Below are 14,336 nucleotides of genomic sequence, written 5' to 3' on the forward strand. Positions count from 1 at the left end.
TAGAAATTCACGGTTCCCATTAAAAATAAAGAAACTCAAATGAATAATAATGACCACGACGGATTTACTGGAACGGTGAATTTCTATAACTTATCTATCTGTTCATTTGCTAACCAGAGAAAGGGCTTAGACATTGATCGTTGTGTTAAAATTCTATCTCTAGAAAGGTATTCGACAGATAGGTTACCTACTACTGAAATCTACCGTTAACAAAAGACATCCAGTCATATAAATTGTGCGAAATCAAGCAGTATCTAATATGCCGCATACAACTTCTTCGACTTATAACTTAAAACTTTTGCCCGATCTTTAAAAAACTTTCAGAGCAAGAGGCTGCAACAGTTAGTATAAAAGACAGCCAAGACAAACGACGTAACTTATGACTTTTAAACTACCTACTTTAACCGACGAGCGCATACTACCTATAACTCAGGAACTAAGCATTAAAATTCTACAAAGTTTTTCCCAGTTCACCGTAAGTTGACCCATATATGGTACACGGTACTAAAGTGAGCCGAATCGGTGGTAATTTTTAACACACAAGTAATGTTTTTCAAATTCCCACGGGAAATGGAAAATATGGCGACCGCAGAGCACGCCTCGATTTTCACAACAAATAACTATATTGAATCGTGTTGGCCGCATTGGAAAATGTTCCGTTAATTTCACCTGCAACTTTCAACCTTATGTCAAAGGTGTAACGGTTGAAAATCGTTTTTTCCTATGTTATGTGCATAACAAAATTTCTTGCCCGACTCACAATTGGTCGCCTGTTGACGGAAATAAGGCATATGCACGTGGAATTTCAAATGAAAGTAGCTTATTTTGGAAAATGTGCGAGGAATTATTCATACGGGATATCGAAACATACATATTGATGATTTTCTTACCGTAATAAGGCTTGATTGTGTACATTTTGCAGTAGGCTAACAAAATTTTAACTTCAATTAAGTACAAAGTTGCATTTGGGCAGTGACCAATTTTACTAAGTTGGTACAAATCCAAACTCTCTTTAAGTTGGTATGGCTTAAAAATAACTTGAGAGTCGCGAAAAAGCTTAAGCTCCTTACATTGCCTAATGACTTGCGCTTTCAAAAACTAATGATCAAAACTTCGCTTTGTTTTTTAATCTAACTGAAAATCTGTCATATCGTACCCTCTCAAAGGTAGGTTTTTTCCAAGCCATACAACGTCAGGCCGTGTCAACGAAAAATCCAGATTTGATCGTATTGAAATATTTCATATGCTCGGCGTATTTTATTAGCTCTCGGGGATCCATGTTCTGTAGCAGAGTAAAATATACCTTTGGATACCTGCACCCCAATTTGTGTTGGCAAAGAGTAGTTTTAGGTTTTGATTGCCAAAAATAAACTATTTTGTAGATACTTTTGTGCAGAACTAGAGGAATTTTATTAGTTTCGTATGTGTATTGCAATATCATTAAGTGTTAAAGGATGTTATTTTCATATTTTTGAGTGTCAATTCCAGTGATGGCTGTACTTAATTTTGAATCTCATTTAATTTTTCACAAACATTAAAACCATTTAAAATTTCGAACTCAACGTTTATCTCGACTCCTAGAACCAACGTTATTTACTTCCATCATCTCAGTTTACACTGAAATTGAAACCTCGGTTTCAAATCCCAGATTACGTGGTCGTATAAAAACCTTTTTGGTAACAAAGAGCTTTTTCCGTCTTAATAAAAAAGAAAAATGCCGAGAGGGCCAGCACTCGACGCTTCCTCAATCAATAAATGGTTGAAGTATTAAAATATTATGCCGACTGTCTGAAGGGGATGGTGAGAAGGGAAGTAAGCGGCTTGAGGTATGCATTATCGTGGTCCCATGTGGTCCTCTGGTTTATAGATCGGTAGTACCTACCTACTTATATAATATGTATAGAGATAATGTATGTTCAGGTGTTTCAATTGATATATTGGCAGGAATATATCCTTATAATGGAATTTCATACATCAATGAGTACCTACCTACTTTTTGTTTGACAGCGGCGTGTCTGTTATCATAAAAACGTTCACTCAGTCAATAATTTATTCACAAAGAGATCGTAATGATACTGATAAATTCTTGTAATTTATATAGGTCATTAATAAGTTTGAACATTAGTACCAACTTATAATTGGAGAATTTATTTTTTTGTTGTTGTTAAATCCCCTTTTCAATACAAAATAAATATTTCGTTCTGTACGCGTTACTATAATTTGTACTTCCAGCCCAAAATTAAAACAGTCTTTTTAGGGTTCAATTAACATTATTCGGGGGACGTAAGCAAAATCAGCAAAAGGTTCAACAAAGCGACTTTATCAGTAAAATCACCTTGTTATTCATAAGTCTAGTGGATCAATACCGGCTGCCTCATCGAAACTCTCTGGGTTCAGTACCACGAATTTACTCCAATCTGAATATATTACGAACATAATAGAAGGGTTTAATTTATATTGGAGTGGTGGTCTGGTGTCAAACTTGGCTGTGATTTATTAGACTGTACCTAAAATCAATTGGAAAAGGCGGCAGAGTCGGAATTAAATGATGCTTAAATGTTTTGTACCCGCGCTGCGTTCTAAGGTAACCACTATGAAAGCCAATATTTTCAGCTTCTTAGCAAATACTTAGCTCCCTTATGCTTAAACTGCTTACTGCGAAGATATTAATTGATCGCATTAGAGTGCGATGATAGACATGGTACATTTTTGGCGCATTGTGAGTCGTGAGTATCTTTTCTCAAAATCCAATTTGGTCAAGCCAAAGGTGGAAATATTGTCAAGAATCGTTAGGTACATCTTTTATACGGATAGATATAAGTAGAGGAAAAAACCAGCTCAAGATAATTGAACTGTTTTCATTGTTTTCGTCATGCGTGTTATTGCTCAGTAATTGTGTGTTCCCTGTTATTTCTGCCTTGTAATTTGATGCTCATTATCCTGTAGTTCCTTTTTTTTATTACGTAGGTTGTTGTTTTATAGAACAGGTAGGTACTAGCTTCCGCCCGCTATATCAGCAAACGTTCCGAAGCAACTACTTCGCTTAACTATGATATTCTGTTCATCAGAATCCTTTTAGTAGTATTTCCTTCAAAACAAAGCAATCATACAGACAAACACACATACACAAATGTTTACAAACTTTCACATTTTATAATTTTAGCAGGATACCTTCATATCCTATTAAAATTGACTGAGAAAGTAGTCCAGTGATTAGGGTACGTCAGTTTTTTCTTCAATCAGATGCCAATTAGAAACAACTATACTCGAACGTCATTCCTAATACATACCTACCTACCTTAAAACACTCCTGTCTGCTTGTGTCTAATAATAAACTAATGTTTGCTAAACTAATTGGAAAATCTTGTCACGAAACAGATACATTGTCAAAGCTTTTTAATAGGTCAATGAAACACTAAAGTCGATTGAATCTTTTATTGAACTCATTGATTTCAGAATTCAAACACGAGAACTGGTTGAATATAACTGAAAAAGGCTCAATAATTGTAATCATTAAATTCTCATGAATACTGCAATTATTTAAATCACATTGTCCGTTTTATTTGCGGTTTTTATTTGAATTAATTTAATGCATTTCCAGTTAAATCTTTCCGCGTTTCAGCAATTAAGCAGGCGCGTATTATTTGCTCGTTTAATTTATTATTTCATGGAATAAAAGGCGTATATAAGCTTATTTTTCCAGTGTTTGATTCCACACGGGTCGATTGGTCATAGCCTCGACTGTGTCAATATATTAAATGATTAAAAGCAGGTGCCATATATTCTCCAAAACATGAAGAAAAATAACTACCTCATATAATATCCCAACCTTAACAAAGATTGAGTGAACTGGTAACAATTCATTGCGTAAATACTGACAGCTTACATACATCATATAGGTTTTACTAACATCCATCATACACATCAGATCTACGTTACACAGCCTCCTGAGAACTACCCGTGTCAAGAGGATTTTAATTAAACACCCTTTGTTATTCATTATGAGAACTTTGAAGATGATTTTATCACTATGATTTGAAAGGACTGCATTTTAATTATCTTACCCCACACTCAGATACATTTAATGGATACTTAAGCCATCATCATCATCATCATCATCATCAGCCTATCGCAGTCCACTGCTGGACATAGGCCTCTCCAAGTGCACTTAAGCCATTCCTTAGTGAAAGATTTCTTTGAAAATCCATCACTATATAAGTAGTTTAGAAGTTTGATCATATTGTACTTACTTAAAGTATAAAACTTTGTAGGCGTTTTATTAATCACCTTATTACGTGGCAGCACATCATCTATTATAATGTACATAGGTATTTTCTATATTTTATGAATTAAACATTTTTACATATTACCTTATTATGCCTAAAATCAGTACGAAATTCACGCTGTTCATTAAAGAGCACTTACTTTTATGTCAAGTAGATACTTATCGTTTTCCTGCAGTGGCAATCGAATCTTGGGGGAAATACTTAATAACCTTTTTAATTAAGGCTTTTACAATCTGGAATTATTTTTGTTAAGTTTACAAAGTCTTAGATTAATATTATATCAGTTAAGTTATCCTAAGTTTGCGTCTGTCCAAGCGGTCAGCATGCCAGTCAGTTATATTATCGTCCAACTTTGGAATATTGAATGAACAATGTTTCGTATTGTTTCAGAGTTTGATGGCGTTTATAAAGTTCGGGTATGCGCTCGTGGTGGTGACCCTGCTGCTCATGATATGGGCATCCCTGTCGAGAGCGTTGGAAGTAAGTATAAACCATTTTTTAAATGTTTTCTTAATGTTGTTACTGAAAAATCGAAATCCCATAGTAGGTAATTGCGGGTTTAGGTTTCAAACACATAATTCCTTAATGCCACTATTTATTAGAGTTCAATAAAGCTTCGATGGATACACAACCTCTCCTGAGTTGAGTACTCTTTGGTTAGTAGAACATACATGTTGTAAGTTCAATCTTGTTGCGATAACCAACCCTACCACATAATTCTGACTCTCTGATAGTCGGTTTAAAATTATTGGTTAACCGCCGAGAAAAAGGTTCAGAAACCAGCAATAAGGGTAATAGTTGCTATTTGGTTCAGAAATTATAAGACGCAGCACTCTAGCGAATTTTAGACAAACAAGCAAAAATCCTTTCAACGAACAAATCTACCTAATCAAAACTTTGACCTCACCGAAATCAGAGGTGTTGAACATTTCCTAGTTTATTTTCTTCAGCGAAGGAATCTAGTTATTTGTTTTCGACAAACACGACTTCTAGTGAATCGTAAGAAGTTTGCCTCCTGTGGTTTGCGGCTCCGATTGGCTGAAGTTTGTATATAAATATTCAAGCTCGGTTTTTCTTGGTCACAAATGTTTGAGATCTCCCATGAGCATCACCTTTTATGGTGAAATTCGCGATGTTCCAGAATTCTTTTAAAATGAATAGTTAAACTTCTAGTTTTCCAAGATTGATTTTCTTGAGTTAGTGAACAGCGGAAAGGTATATTTCCATTAAGTTTAGATCTTCATATAAACCGAAAAATATCGTAATCCAAAAAACTAGTATATTTTTATGCATGTCTATTTCTACAAATCTTCGATTCTAAACCGAACCAGAAAACAGGTACACCCAAATTGTTTTCATTCAGCTTTTTGGTAGCTCAACCCTACTCTCAGTGGATGGAATTTGATTTATTCTACCCATCCCTAAAGTACTCCCGACCCTTCCGGAAAGGGCAGTAAACATATAGGTAAAGATGCTAACGTTGTTTTCGAAGGGACCTACATTTCTGAGGTACCGTATTAGTCCTTTCTTTAGAAAGGTGAACTAAGGGCTGGCACAGATGTAAAGCAGCTAAGAATTTTTAACGTAGGAAAATGTCGATAGTAGCTTTATAGTATTAATATTAAAGATGATTTTTACCATCTTTGGTCATTTGATACTGGTTTGAAGAGAAGATTCCAAAATAAACTCTATACCTAGATGCATAGAATTAAATTTGCAGGTATCATGCACACCTTTATCACTTTAGACTTTAGGGAAAAAATTATAATGCAAAAGAAATATAAATCGCTTAAAATAAACTAAATAATAACATGAAAACTTTGACTCCACCCGTGAAGATGGCTAATATTGGAAAACGGTTCACCAATATTTGGAAATTATTTGATCCAACGTTCGACACCAACTTTAGTCATACGGTTAAAGTTAAACTTTGGTAGTTGTGATGAAGTTGTAACCGTTTTGATATTGGAAGCAATATTACTAAAATGGGTTTATTATGCGCACGAGATTATTGCATAGCCACCGCGGCTTTTTGGAGTTAGGAAGATTAAAATAGTATTATTAGAATTTAACAATATTTGAACAAATGCATTACTACTTACATAATATGTATACTTATCTAGATATACCCAACTAGCTGTGACCCACAGTTTCACTCACATTTCCCAGGCTCGCGACCATCTGTGTACGAAATTCCAATGAAATCTGTTCAGTACTTTTGGCGTAAAAATACGACGGACTAACAGAGTTATTTTCGCATTTATAATATCAGTAAGAATAACACACACATAACCTGCTCTTTTGAGAAATCCCTACAAACAATATTCTTACTACGAATAAATCAGTTCAAGTAAAATTGTTAAGAAAAATCGTAGTTCAGAAGATAATATACAACGCTATTCACCCTTTTCCTCAGAATGGGGGGATACTATCGTATATCGTTTGCCAATGTCGGTAAGAAAACCAATGTGATCCGACCGGGGATCGGTATTTATCTGAAGCAATTTCAATCCCGTTCTAAAATGTGATATAAAATCTTCTGTGGGAGCGATGGTTTATGAATATTGATTCAAATTGATAGGACAATCTTTGATTACGTAGTAAAGGTACTGTTACAAGAAGTAGTTGACCTGACTGACTGAAACCTAGCTGAAGGGATTAAGTGTTGGTAATGGTAATTTCATAAAACCCATACGTCTTTTATGTTAAAATAGATGTTGCCAAAATGCCTTCGAACAGTTTAGTTTGAATTTTCCTCTTTTGATGGCTATAAATAGATATTTTTAGCGATCTCAAAGTGTACTGTATAAAGTACACTTCTGCCAATTCCTTTGAGTAAAACCAGGTGTAATGTTATAAGCTCCATAAATAACGTAGACGACGACTAAGAAAGGAATTACAGAAATTCCCACGGGGACAAGAAAAATGGGAATTGAAGAGTACAAAGTCGTGGACGGTTTTTATGAAGATTTATGGCCGTTGGTTTTTAATATTAGGACTACAATCAGAAAGAGATACTAAAGGACATGAGGTACTAGCTGTTCCCCGCGGTTTCACTCATTCCCAGGAGAACCACTTTTCACAACTTCGAAAAAAGTAGACTTCGAAAAAAGTAGTCTATGTCCTTTCTCAGCCTCTATACTATATGTGCGGCATTCAAATCAGTTAAAATTGTTTTACCGTGGAAAATCAGATAGACACACAATTAGTCGTAAGTAGTTCGTTCTCACCCCCATATAGTTGTGAAAGGTTTGTTATAAGAAAACTGAACAGAAACCAGAACCCTGTTTAAAACGCAATGTGCAGATTTCGATCCATATCGTTGGAAAGCCAATCATTCCCATAGAACAGGTGAGCCATTGAACCATCTCTCAACACGTATGCTCTTCAAGGATAAGTATCTAATTTCCCGTCTCCAATCCAGTATGAGAACGGGGGAGTATCAAAAGGCTGAAAGGCTTGCAGCCACTTTAGAACGCTAGTGTGTGCGATAGTTCCTCGAGTGTTTGTGTGGGAACAAAGCGGGCATCTCTCCTAGATTTGATATAAAACAATGTGACCTGAACTTTGTGTACCATTTCAATTTGTTGCAGTCTCGCCTGAGTTTGTCAGTTGGTCAGCGTATGAAGTTAATGAGATCTCCTTTTGCAGAGATTTATGGAATGTAATATTCTGCTATATAGACCACTTAGATGAATTCGGGACAATGTCTGCCACCTGTACTCTCGGAAATTCAATTCTTGCTTGTAAATATATGGCCTAAAAAATATTATGTCATAAAAATATCCACTCCAAAATTTCGGTATCTTAAATTATTATTGATCAAGTATGTCGCTGATCAGACTAGTCTGCAGTAAATCCTCCCCACCGAGGGTGTCTCCACGTTGTCGTCGTGGTGGGGCTTGCGTGCCTCTATGATCCTGAAGCTCTGCCGGTAGAGTTACTCATGCCGGAAAGGTTCAGGGGAGAGGCTAGACAAAGAGGGACCCAGGGAGGGGCCGCTCTTGCAGAGTCCACGCTCGCGGACCTGGCGAGGATGCGGCCACACCCGCAGAGGTGCAGGCGCACCGAAGCGGCGCTCGTTTGTCTCCTCGTTTATCGAAGAGCAAACCGTTCGGCGGGTCTGTTGAGCCGGGATGGCCGGACAGCAGACGGAGGCATGTCTAATGCCGCCGCCGAGGGCTTGGTTTAACCGCCCGGCCCAGAGGAAGGACACCTCTAAGATAAAAAACCACCTAATCCCAAGTTTCGGGAGCGCGGCGAGGGGATGAATGGCCGTGGGGGGCACGGTCGTTAGCGCTCCCACCTGTTGGGGCCAGCCGCCCCCAACAGTATGTAGGCTTGCCCCGGTATGAGGCCACTGCCGGGGAAGGACGTTTTTTATGCTCTCATGATCGTGGGATTTAATATGGAAAATTTCTTAAAAATAAAAAATAAAGGAAAAGTTAGTAGTGAAGGTGAAAAAGTACCTCAGGTACTGGTAGAAAGCGTGGGGATATTGTCGGACTCCGACAACGAAAGCCTCATGAGCACGGCGAGCATCAGCTCATCTCGTAAGCTCAAGCGCCCCAGACCAGGCGCTGACTCAGGATCAGACACGACCCTGAGCGAAGTGTCGGTGCCGGCCTCCAAAGCCGGTGCCAAAAAGGACACAAAGAGGGGTAGGCCAGCTACAACCGGCAAATATGTTGGTATTAGCCTGGCCCGGCGGGAGGCTGCGGCTGCCCAGAAGGCGGCAGCAGCCGCCGAAAAACAGGCGGAAGACGAGCAGCAAATTGCTGCTCTTACGAGAAAAGTAGCAGGAGGTAGGGTCAACCGGCTTTCAGAGTCGTTGTCTGCCGCCTCAGAGGTGATCGTGGAAGCAGAAGAGCTGCCTGCCATAGATCTCAACAGACGAATGATGGACGCCGTAGCGGCCATCCAAAGGGTGGGGAAAGTCTCAAAGGGACTCAGTGGCGTCTGCAAAAAGGCACTTAAAGAGGCTGTAGCCTCAATACAGGAGAGTGCTGAGGCCCTCCTCACCCGTACGACAAACGAAGAGGCGGCATTGTTACGGGCACAGAATGCCAAACTAGCTGCTCAAATGGCAGAGCTCCGCAAGGAGCATGAGGAGTTCAAGGCGGAAATGGCAAATTTCCGTCGTGAGCACCTCAGAAGGGAGGTGGGTTTGCCTCAATTGCAAACACAGACGCTGCCAGAACTACAGCCCACAAAGCAGCAGCCTCCCCAAGAGTCGGAGTTAGCCGGCTTGATGCGCCAGATGGCGAGTTTCAACGCTCGGTTCTCGGTTCTAGAAGGCAAGATCTTGCGCCCTCCTCTTGCTTCTGATGAACGCAGAGCTTCAGCGCCGTCCTATGCGGCAAAAGCCACAGCACCCCGTGTTCAACATGAGGCGCAGTCGGCTACGTTAACCCCGGGGGTGATACCCCCAAATCGAAAGGGGAAGAAAAAGGCGAAGATTACGGAAAAGTCGAGTAACGGGGCTCCCACCGGAGCGTCGCTAATACAAGCGACTCGCCCAATACCGTCGAGCGCCACAACGAATGAGGTGGAATGGACAACGGTTCGACGAGGACGTCGGAAGGAAAACGCCCGCCGCAAGGCTAAGCCAACAGAGTCTGCGGTGAAAAACAGGCTGTGAGGCTACGCCCCTCGTTCGACGGCTGTGGTCATTACACTACAGCCTGGGGCGGAGGAGCGGGTCTCACATATGCTGAGGTGTTAACACGGGCGAAAGCGAACATCTCGCTAAGTGACCTCGGCATTTCGGGCATCCGGTGCAAAACAACCACAACCGGTGCCCGACTACTGGAAATTTCCGGTGCCACTAGTGGCCCTAAAGCTGATGCCCTTGCTGAAAGACTTAGGGTTTCACTAGGACAGGAAGACGTTCGTGTTTCTAGGCCCACGAAGTGCAGACTTACTCATTTCGGGCCTGGACGACTCTGTCACCACAGACGAGGTTATCGGGGCCATCTCAAAGGCCGGAAACTGTCTGCCAGAGCAGATAAAGGCGGGAAGTATTAGAAGAGGAGCCTTTGGCCTAGGGAAAGTTCTGGTAAGCTGCCCCGTATCGGCAGCCAACAGGATTTCAAATGGAAGGAGATTGATTGTGGGTTGGGTCTCAGCACAAGTTTCGCTTCTGGCACCCAAGCCTTTTCGGTGTTACCGTTGCCTGGAAGAGGGACACGTGGGGTACAGTGTACCGCGGGGGTCGACCGCAGTCAGCTTTGTTTCCGCTGCGGCCAACTTGGGCACAAGGCAGCCTCCTGCACAGCCAAGCCTCACTGCGTACTCTGTGCAACATCCGGCAAACCAGCCGACCATCAGACTGGGGCAAAGGTCTGCGCGAGGCCCAAGTCAAACAAGAGAGGAACATCACGAGTCACTACCACACAGTCGGTTCATCCGCCGGCTAGTAGTAACTCAGATAACTCGCAGATGGAAACGAGTGGTCCCTCACAGCCGGTTCACCCATCGGCTGCGGCACTGGATCCACCGACGCACGAGGAGGTTATCATGGACACACAATAATGGCCCTAAGTCGTAGATTCCTCCAAGCAAACATCAACCACTGCGCCAGGGCTCAGGATCTATTGCTCCAGAGCATGGCGGAGTGGATGATCGATGTCGCAGTCGTCGCCGAGCCGTATTATGTGCCACCTAGGGATGACTGGGTGTGCGACAGCAACAGTTCGGTGGCGCTCATAGCAAGAATTGCTGTGGACACCCCATCCTTTGAAGTCGTCACCCGGGGGCGGGGCTATGTCACAGCAGTGTGGGGTGAATTATTGATCGCAGGGGTGTACTTTGCCCCCAGCCTTTCTCTCGCCGACCTCGAGGTGATCATGCTAGAGTTGAGCACGGTTATAAGTCGTAGTCGACCGCGGCCCGTTCTCGTTTTGGGGGACTTCAATGCAAAGTCTACTGCCTGGGGTTCCCCGACTACAAATGTGCGGGGAGAGTTAATGGAGGAGTGGGCGGTCGAGCAAGACCTGCTTCTCCTGAACCGGGGTTGCGTGCAGACGTGCGTGCGACAATTGGGTGGGTCTATAGTAGACCTCACTTTCGCAAGCCCTGTGCTCGCATGCCGCGTCCAGGGCTGGCACGTGTTGGAGGAGGTGGAGACGCTGTCTGACCATAGGTACATCCGTTTCAGTATCTCCACTCATACCTCAAGCGGGCCGGCCCAAGCAGCCCCGGTGGGCACTGGAGAGGGCCCGCGCTGGGCACTTAAACGGCTGGACCGAGAGGCTCTCGTGGAAGCCGCTATTGTGCAGGCCTGGCTAGACCATCCGGACAGGCCTGCAAACATCGAAGAAGAAGCGGAGTGGTTACAGGAGAGCATGTCGCAGATTTGCGACAGTGCTATGCCCCGAGTACATCCGACACCATCCAGGCGCCAGGTATACTGGTGGTCACAGGAGATTGCACAGCTGCGCATCACATGTGTGGAAGTGCGCCGCCAGTATGCCAGGTACCGAAGAAGACGCCGTCGCCCCTTTACAGCGACGGCCGAAGAGGCGGAACTCTACGAGGCCTACAGGGAGGCAAAGAACGCTCTCCAGCTGGCAATCGGGAAGGCCAAAGCAGAGGCTCAAAGGGAACTACTGGCGACATTAGACCGTGACCCTTGGGGTCGCCCCTACCGTATGGTCAGGGGTAAGTTGCGCAAGTGGGCTCCCCCACTGTCCCAGACTCTGCAGCCACAACTTTTGGAGGATGTGGTTGGCGCTCTATTCCCCCTGAGACCGGAGCATAACCCACCCGCCATGGTTCCGCCTTGGAGCATGCCCAACGCAGAGGTCGACGACGACGACGTGCCCGAAGTGACCCAGGTACAGTTGAGAGTGGCGGTCGCTCGTATCAAAAACACCGCCCCAGGGCCCGATGGCATTCCAGGCCGAGTATGGGCTCTGGCCATAAAGGCTCTCGGGCCCCGACTTGCAGGACTCTTGAGCGCATGTCTGCAGCAGGGTCAATTTCCCCACCAGTGGAAGATCGGAAAGCTGGTCCTGCTCAAGAAGGAGGGACGCCCCGCAGACTCACCATCTGCCTACAGGCCCATTGTGTTGCTGAATGAGGTGGAAAAATCTTTGAGCGAATCATCGCCGACCGCCTTATTCAGCACATGACCGGAGAGGGGCCGGATCTGGCGGACAACCAGTATGGTTTCCGCAAGGGGCGTTCAACAGTTGACGCGATCATGCGCGTGAGGGTCCTGGCGGAGGAAGCAGTCGCCCGGGGCGAGGTGGTCTTGGCGGTGTCGCTCGACATCGCCAACGCGTTCAACACCCTGCCCTGGAATACCATAAAGGAGGCGCTCCATTATCATGGAGTGCCAGAGTACCTCCGTCGCATAATCGGGGCCTATTTGTCGGAAAGGGCTGTCGTGTACCCGGGTCGAGAAGGATGGGGTCGTCGAGAGATGACGTGCGGTGTTCCTCAGGGTCGGTTCTCGGCCCCTCCTGTGGAACATTGGTTACGATTGGGTCCTGCGCGGTGCGCTTCTCCACGGCGTCAGCGTGATATGCTACGCTGACGACACGCTAGTAACAGCACGTGGGAAGACGTACCGACAGGCGGCCATTCGGGCCACAGCCAGTGTCGCGCAGGTCGTGGGTAGGATCCGGCGTCTTGGCCTCGAGGTGGCCTTGCACAAGTCTGAGGCCCTCTGCTTCCATGGGCCGAGGAAGAAGCCACCTCCGGGGTCTAGCATCGTAGTAGGAGGGGTCACCATCGCTGTCGAATCGACGATGAAATACCTCGGTCTCGTTCTCGACAGTCGGTGGGACTTCGGGCCGCATTTCCAACGTCTTGCTCCCCGATTGTTGGCCGCAGCTTCTGCGCTCTCACGCCTGCTGCCCAACCTCAGGGGACCCAATACCTCCTGCCGGAGGCTTTATATGGGGGTCGTGCGGGCGATGGCGCTCTACGCCGCGCCAGTGGGCGAACACCCTGACGGCCCGCAATCTTGCAGTGCTGCGAAGACCTCAGCGTGCGATGGCCATCAGGGTCATAAGGGGATACCGTACGATCTCCTTTGAAGCGGCATGCCTCCTAGCCGGATCCCCACCATGGGACCTAGACGGGAAAGTCCTCGCGTCACTCTATACATGGCGCGAGGAAGCAGTGCAGCGGGGTGAGTGTCTCGTGCCTCGACAAGTTGAGGCGCGCAGGGCAGAGCTCCGCCAGGTGTTAATGGTGGAATGGGAGCAGCGACTTGCGCGACCCACAGCAGGGCACGCCGTCGTCGCGGCGGTCAGGCCCGTTATGAAGGAGTGGCTGGAGAGAAGCCACGGTGCCCTCAGCTTCCGCCTGACACAGGTTCTTACCGGACATGGGTGTTTCGGAAAGTTCCTGTGTCGCATAGGCCGGGAGCCCACGCCCGAATGCCACCACTGTGGGATCTGCACAGAGGACTCGGCGCTGCACACGTTGTTGGAATGCCCAGCATGGGCAACGCAGCGCCGTGACCTAGTGGCAGTAGTAGATGCTGCGGGAAGTCTTTCGCTGCCGGCTGTCGTGTCCTGCATGGTCGGCAGCGAAGAAGGGTGGAACGCCGTCGCCTCCTTTTGTGAGGATGTGATGGTTTTAAAGGAGGCGGCGGAAAGGGAGAGAGAAACTGCTTCCTCTCTCCCCGCCCGCAGCAGACGTGGTGGGCGTCGCAGGGTGGCTGATCTCCGGCCACCATAGGGCGCGGCCTGCGGGCGATAGACTAGGGGCGTCTGTCGTCCGATCAGTAACAGGCCTCGAGACGGTGGCGTTGTGTTGCGCGCGCCTCTCTTAGTGGAGTTTGCTGTGGCCGCTGGGTGACGGCCACAGAGGCTGACGGGGCCCGCCTTCGAACATCTGGCGGGCCAATACCTGTCGGGGGTGCGGAAGAATGCTTTGGCGATACCCGTGCCCTCGACAATAGGTAATAGAAGGCAACACTGGGTGGGTTTTTAGCCGGTAAGAGTCCGGCACACCCCCTCCACCGACCCCAGGTGGAGGGAAGTCCATGAGGATTTTCCCCCTGCCAAAAAAAGTCTGCAGTAAATCCTCAGT

At 45.3% G+C, this 14,336-nt stretch overlaps 1 protein-coding gene across 2 annotated transcripts in view; it reads left to right on the forward strand.

Annotated features, from left to right (window-relative positions):
• Chp (chaoptin) overlaps positions 1-14,336 on the forward strand; it is an 81,217-nt gene that overhangs the window by 46,898 nt on the left and 19,983 nt on the right. For both annotated transcript variants that reach the window (XM_021330535.3, XM_049837162.2), the window contains exon 2: positions 4,677-4,766. In XM_021330535.3, coding sequence (XP_021186210.3) covers positions 4,683-4,766 — 84 coding nt within the window. In that variant the 5' untranslated portion in view covers positions 4,677-4,682. The remainder of the gene's footprint in view (positions 1-4,676; positions 4,767-14,336) is intronic.

Source organism: Helicoverpa armigera, chromosome 14 (genome assembly GCF_030705265.1).
Source record: "Helicoverpa armigera isolate CAAS_96S chromosome 14, ASM3070526v1, whole genome shotgun sequence".
Lineage (NCBI taxonomy): Eukaryota > Metazoa > Arthropoda > Insecta > Lepidoptera > Noctuidae > Helicoverpa > Helicoverpa armigera.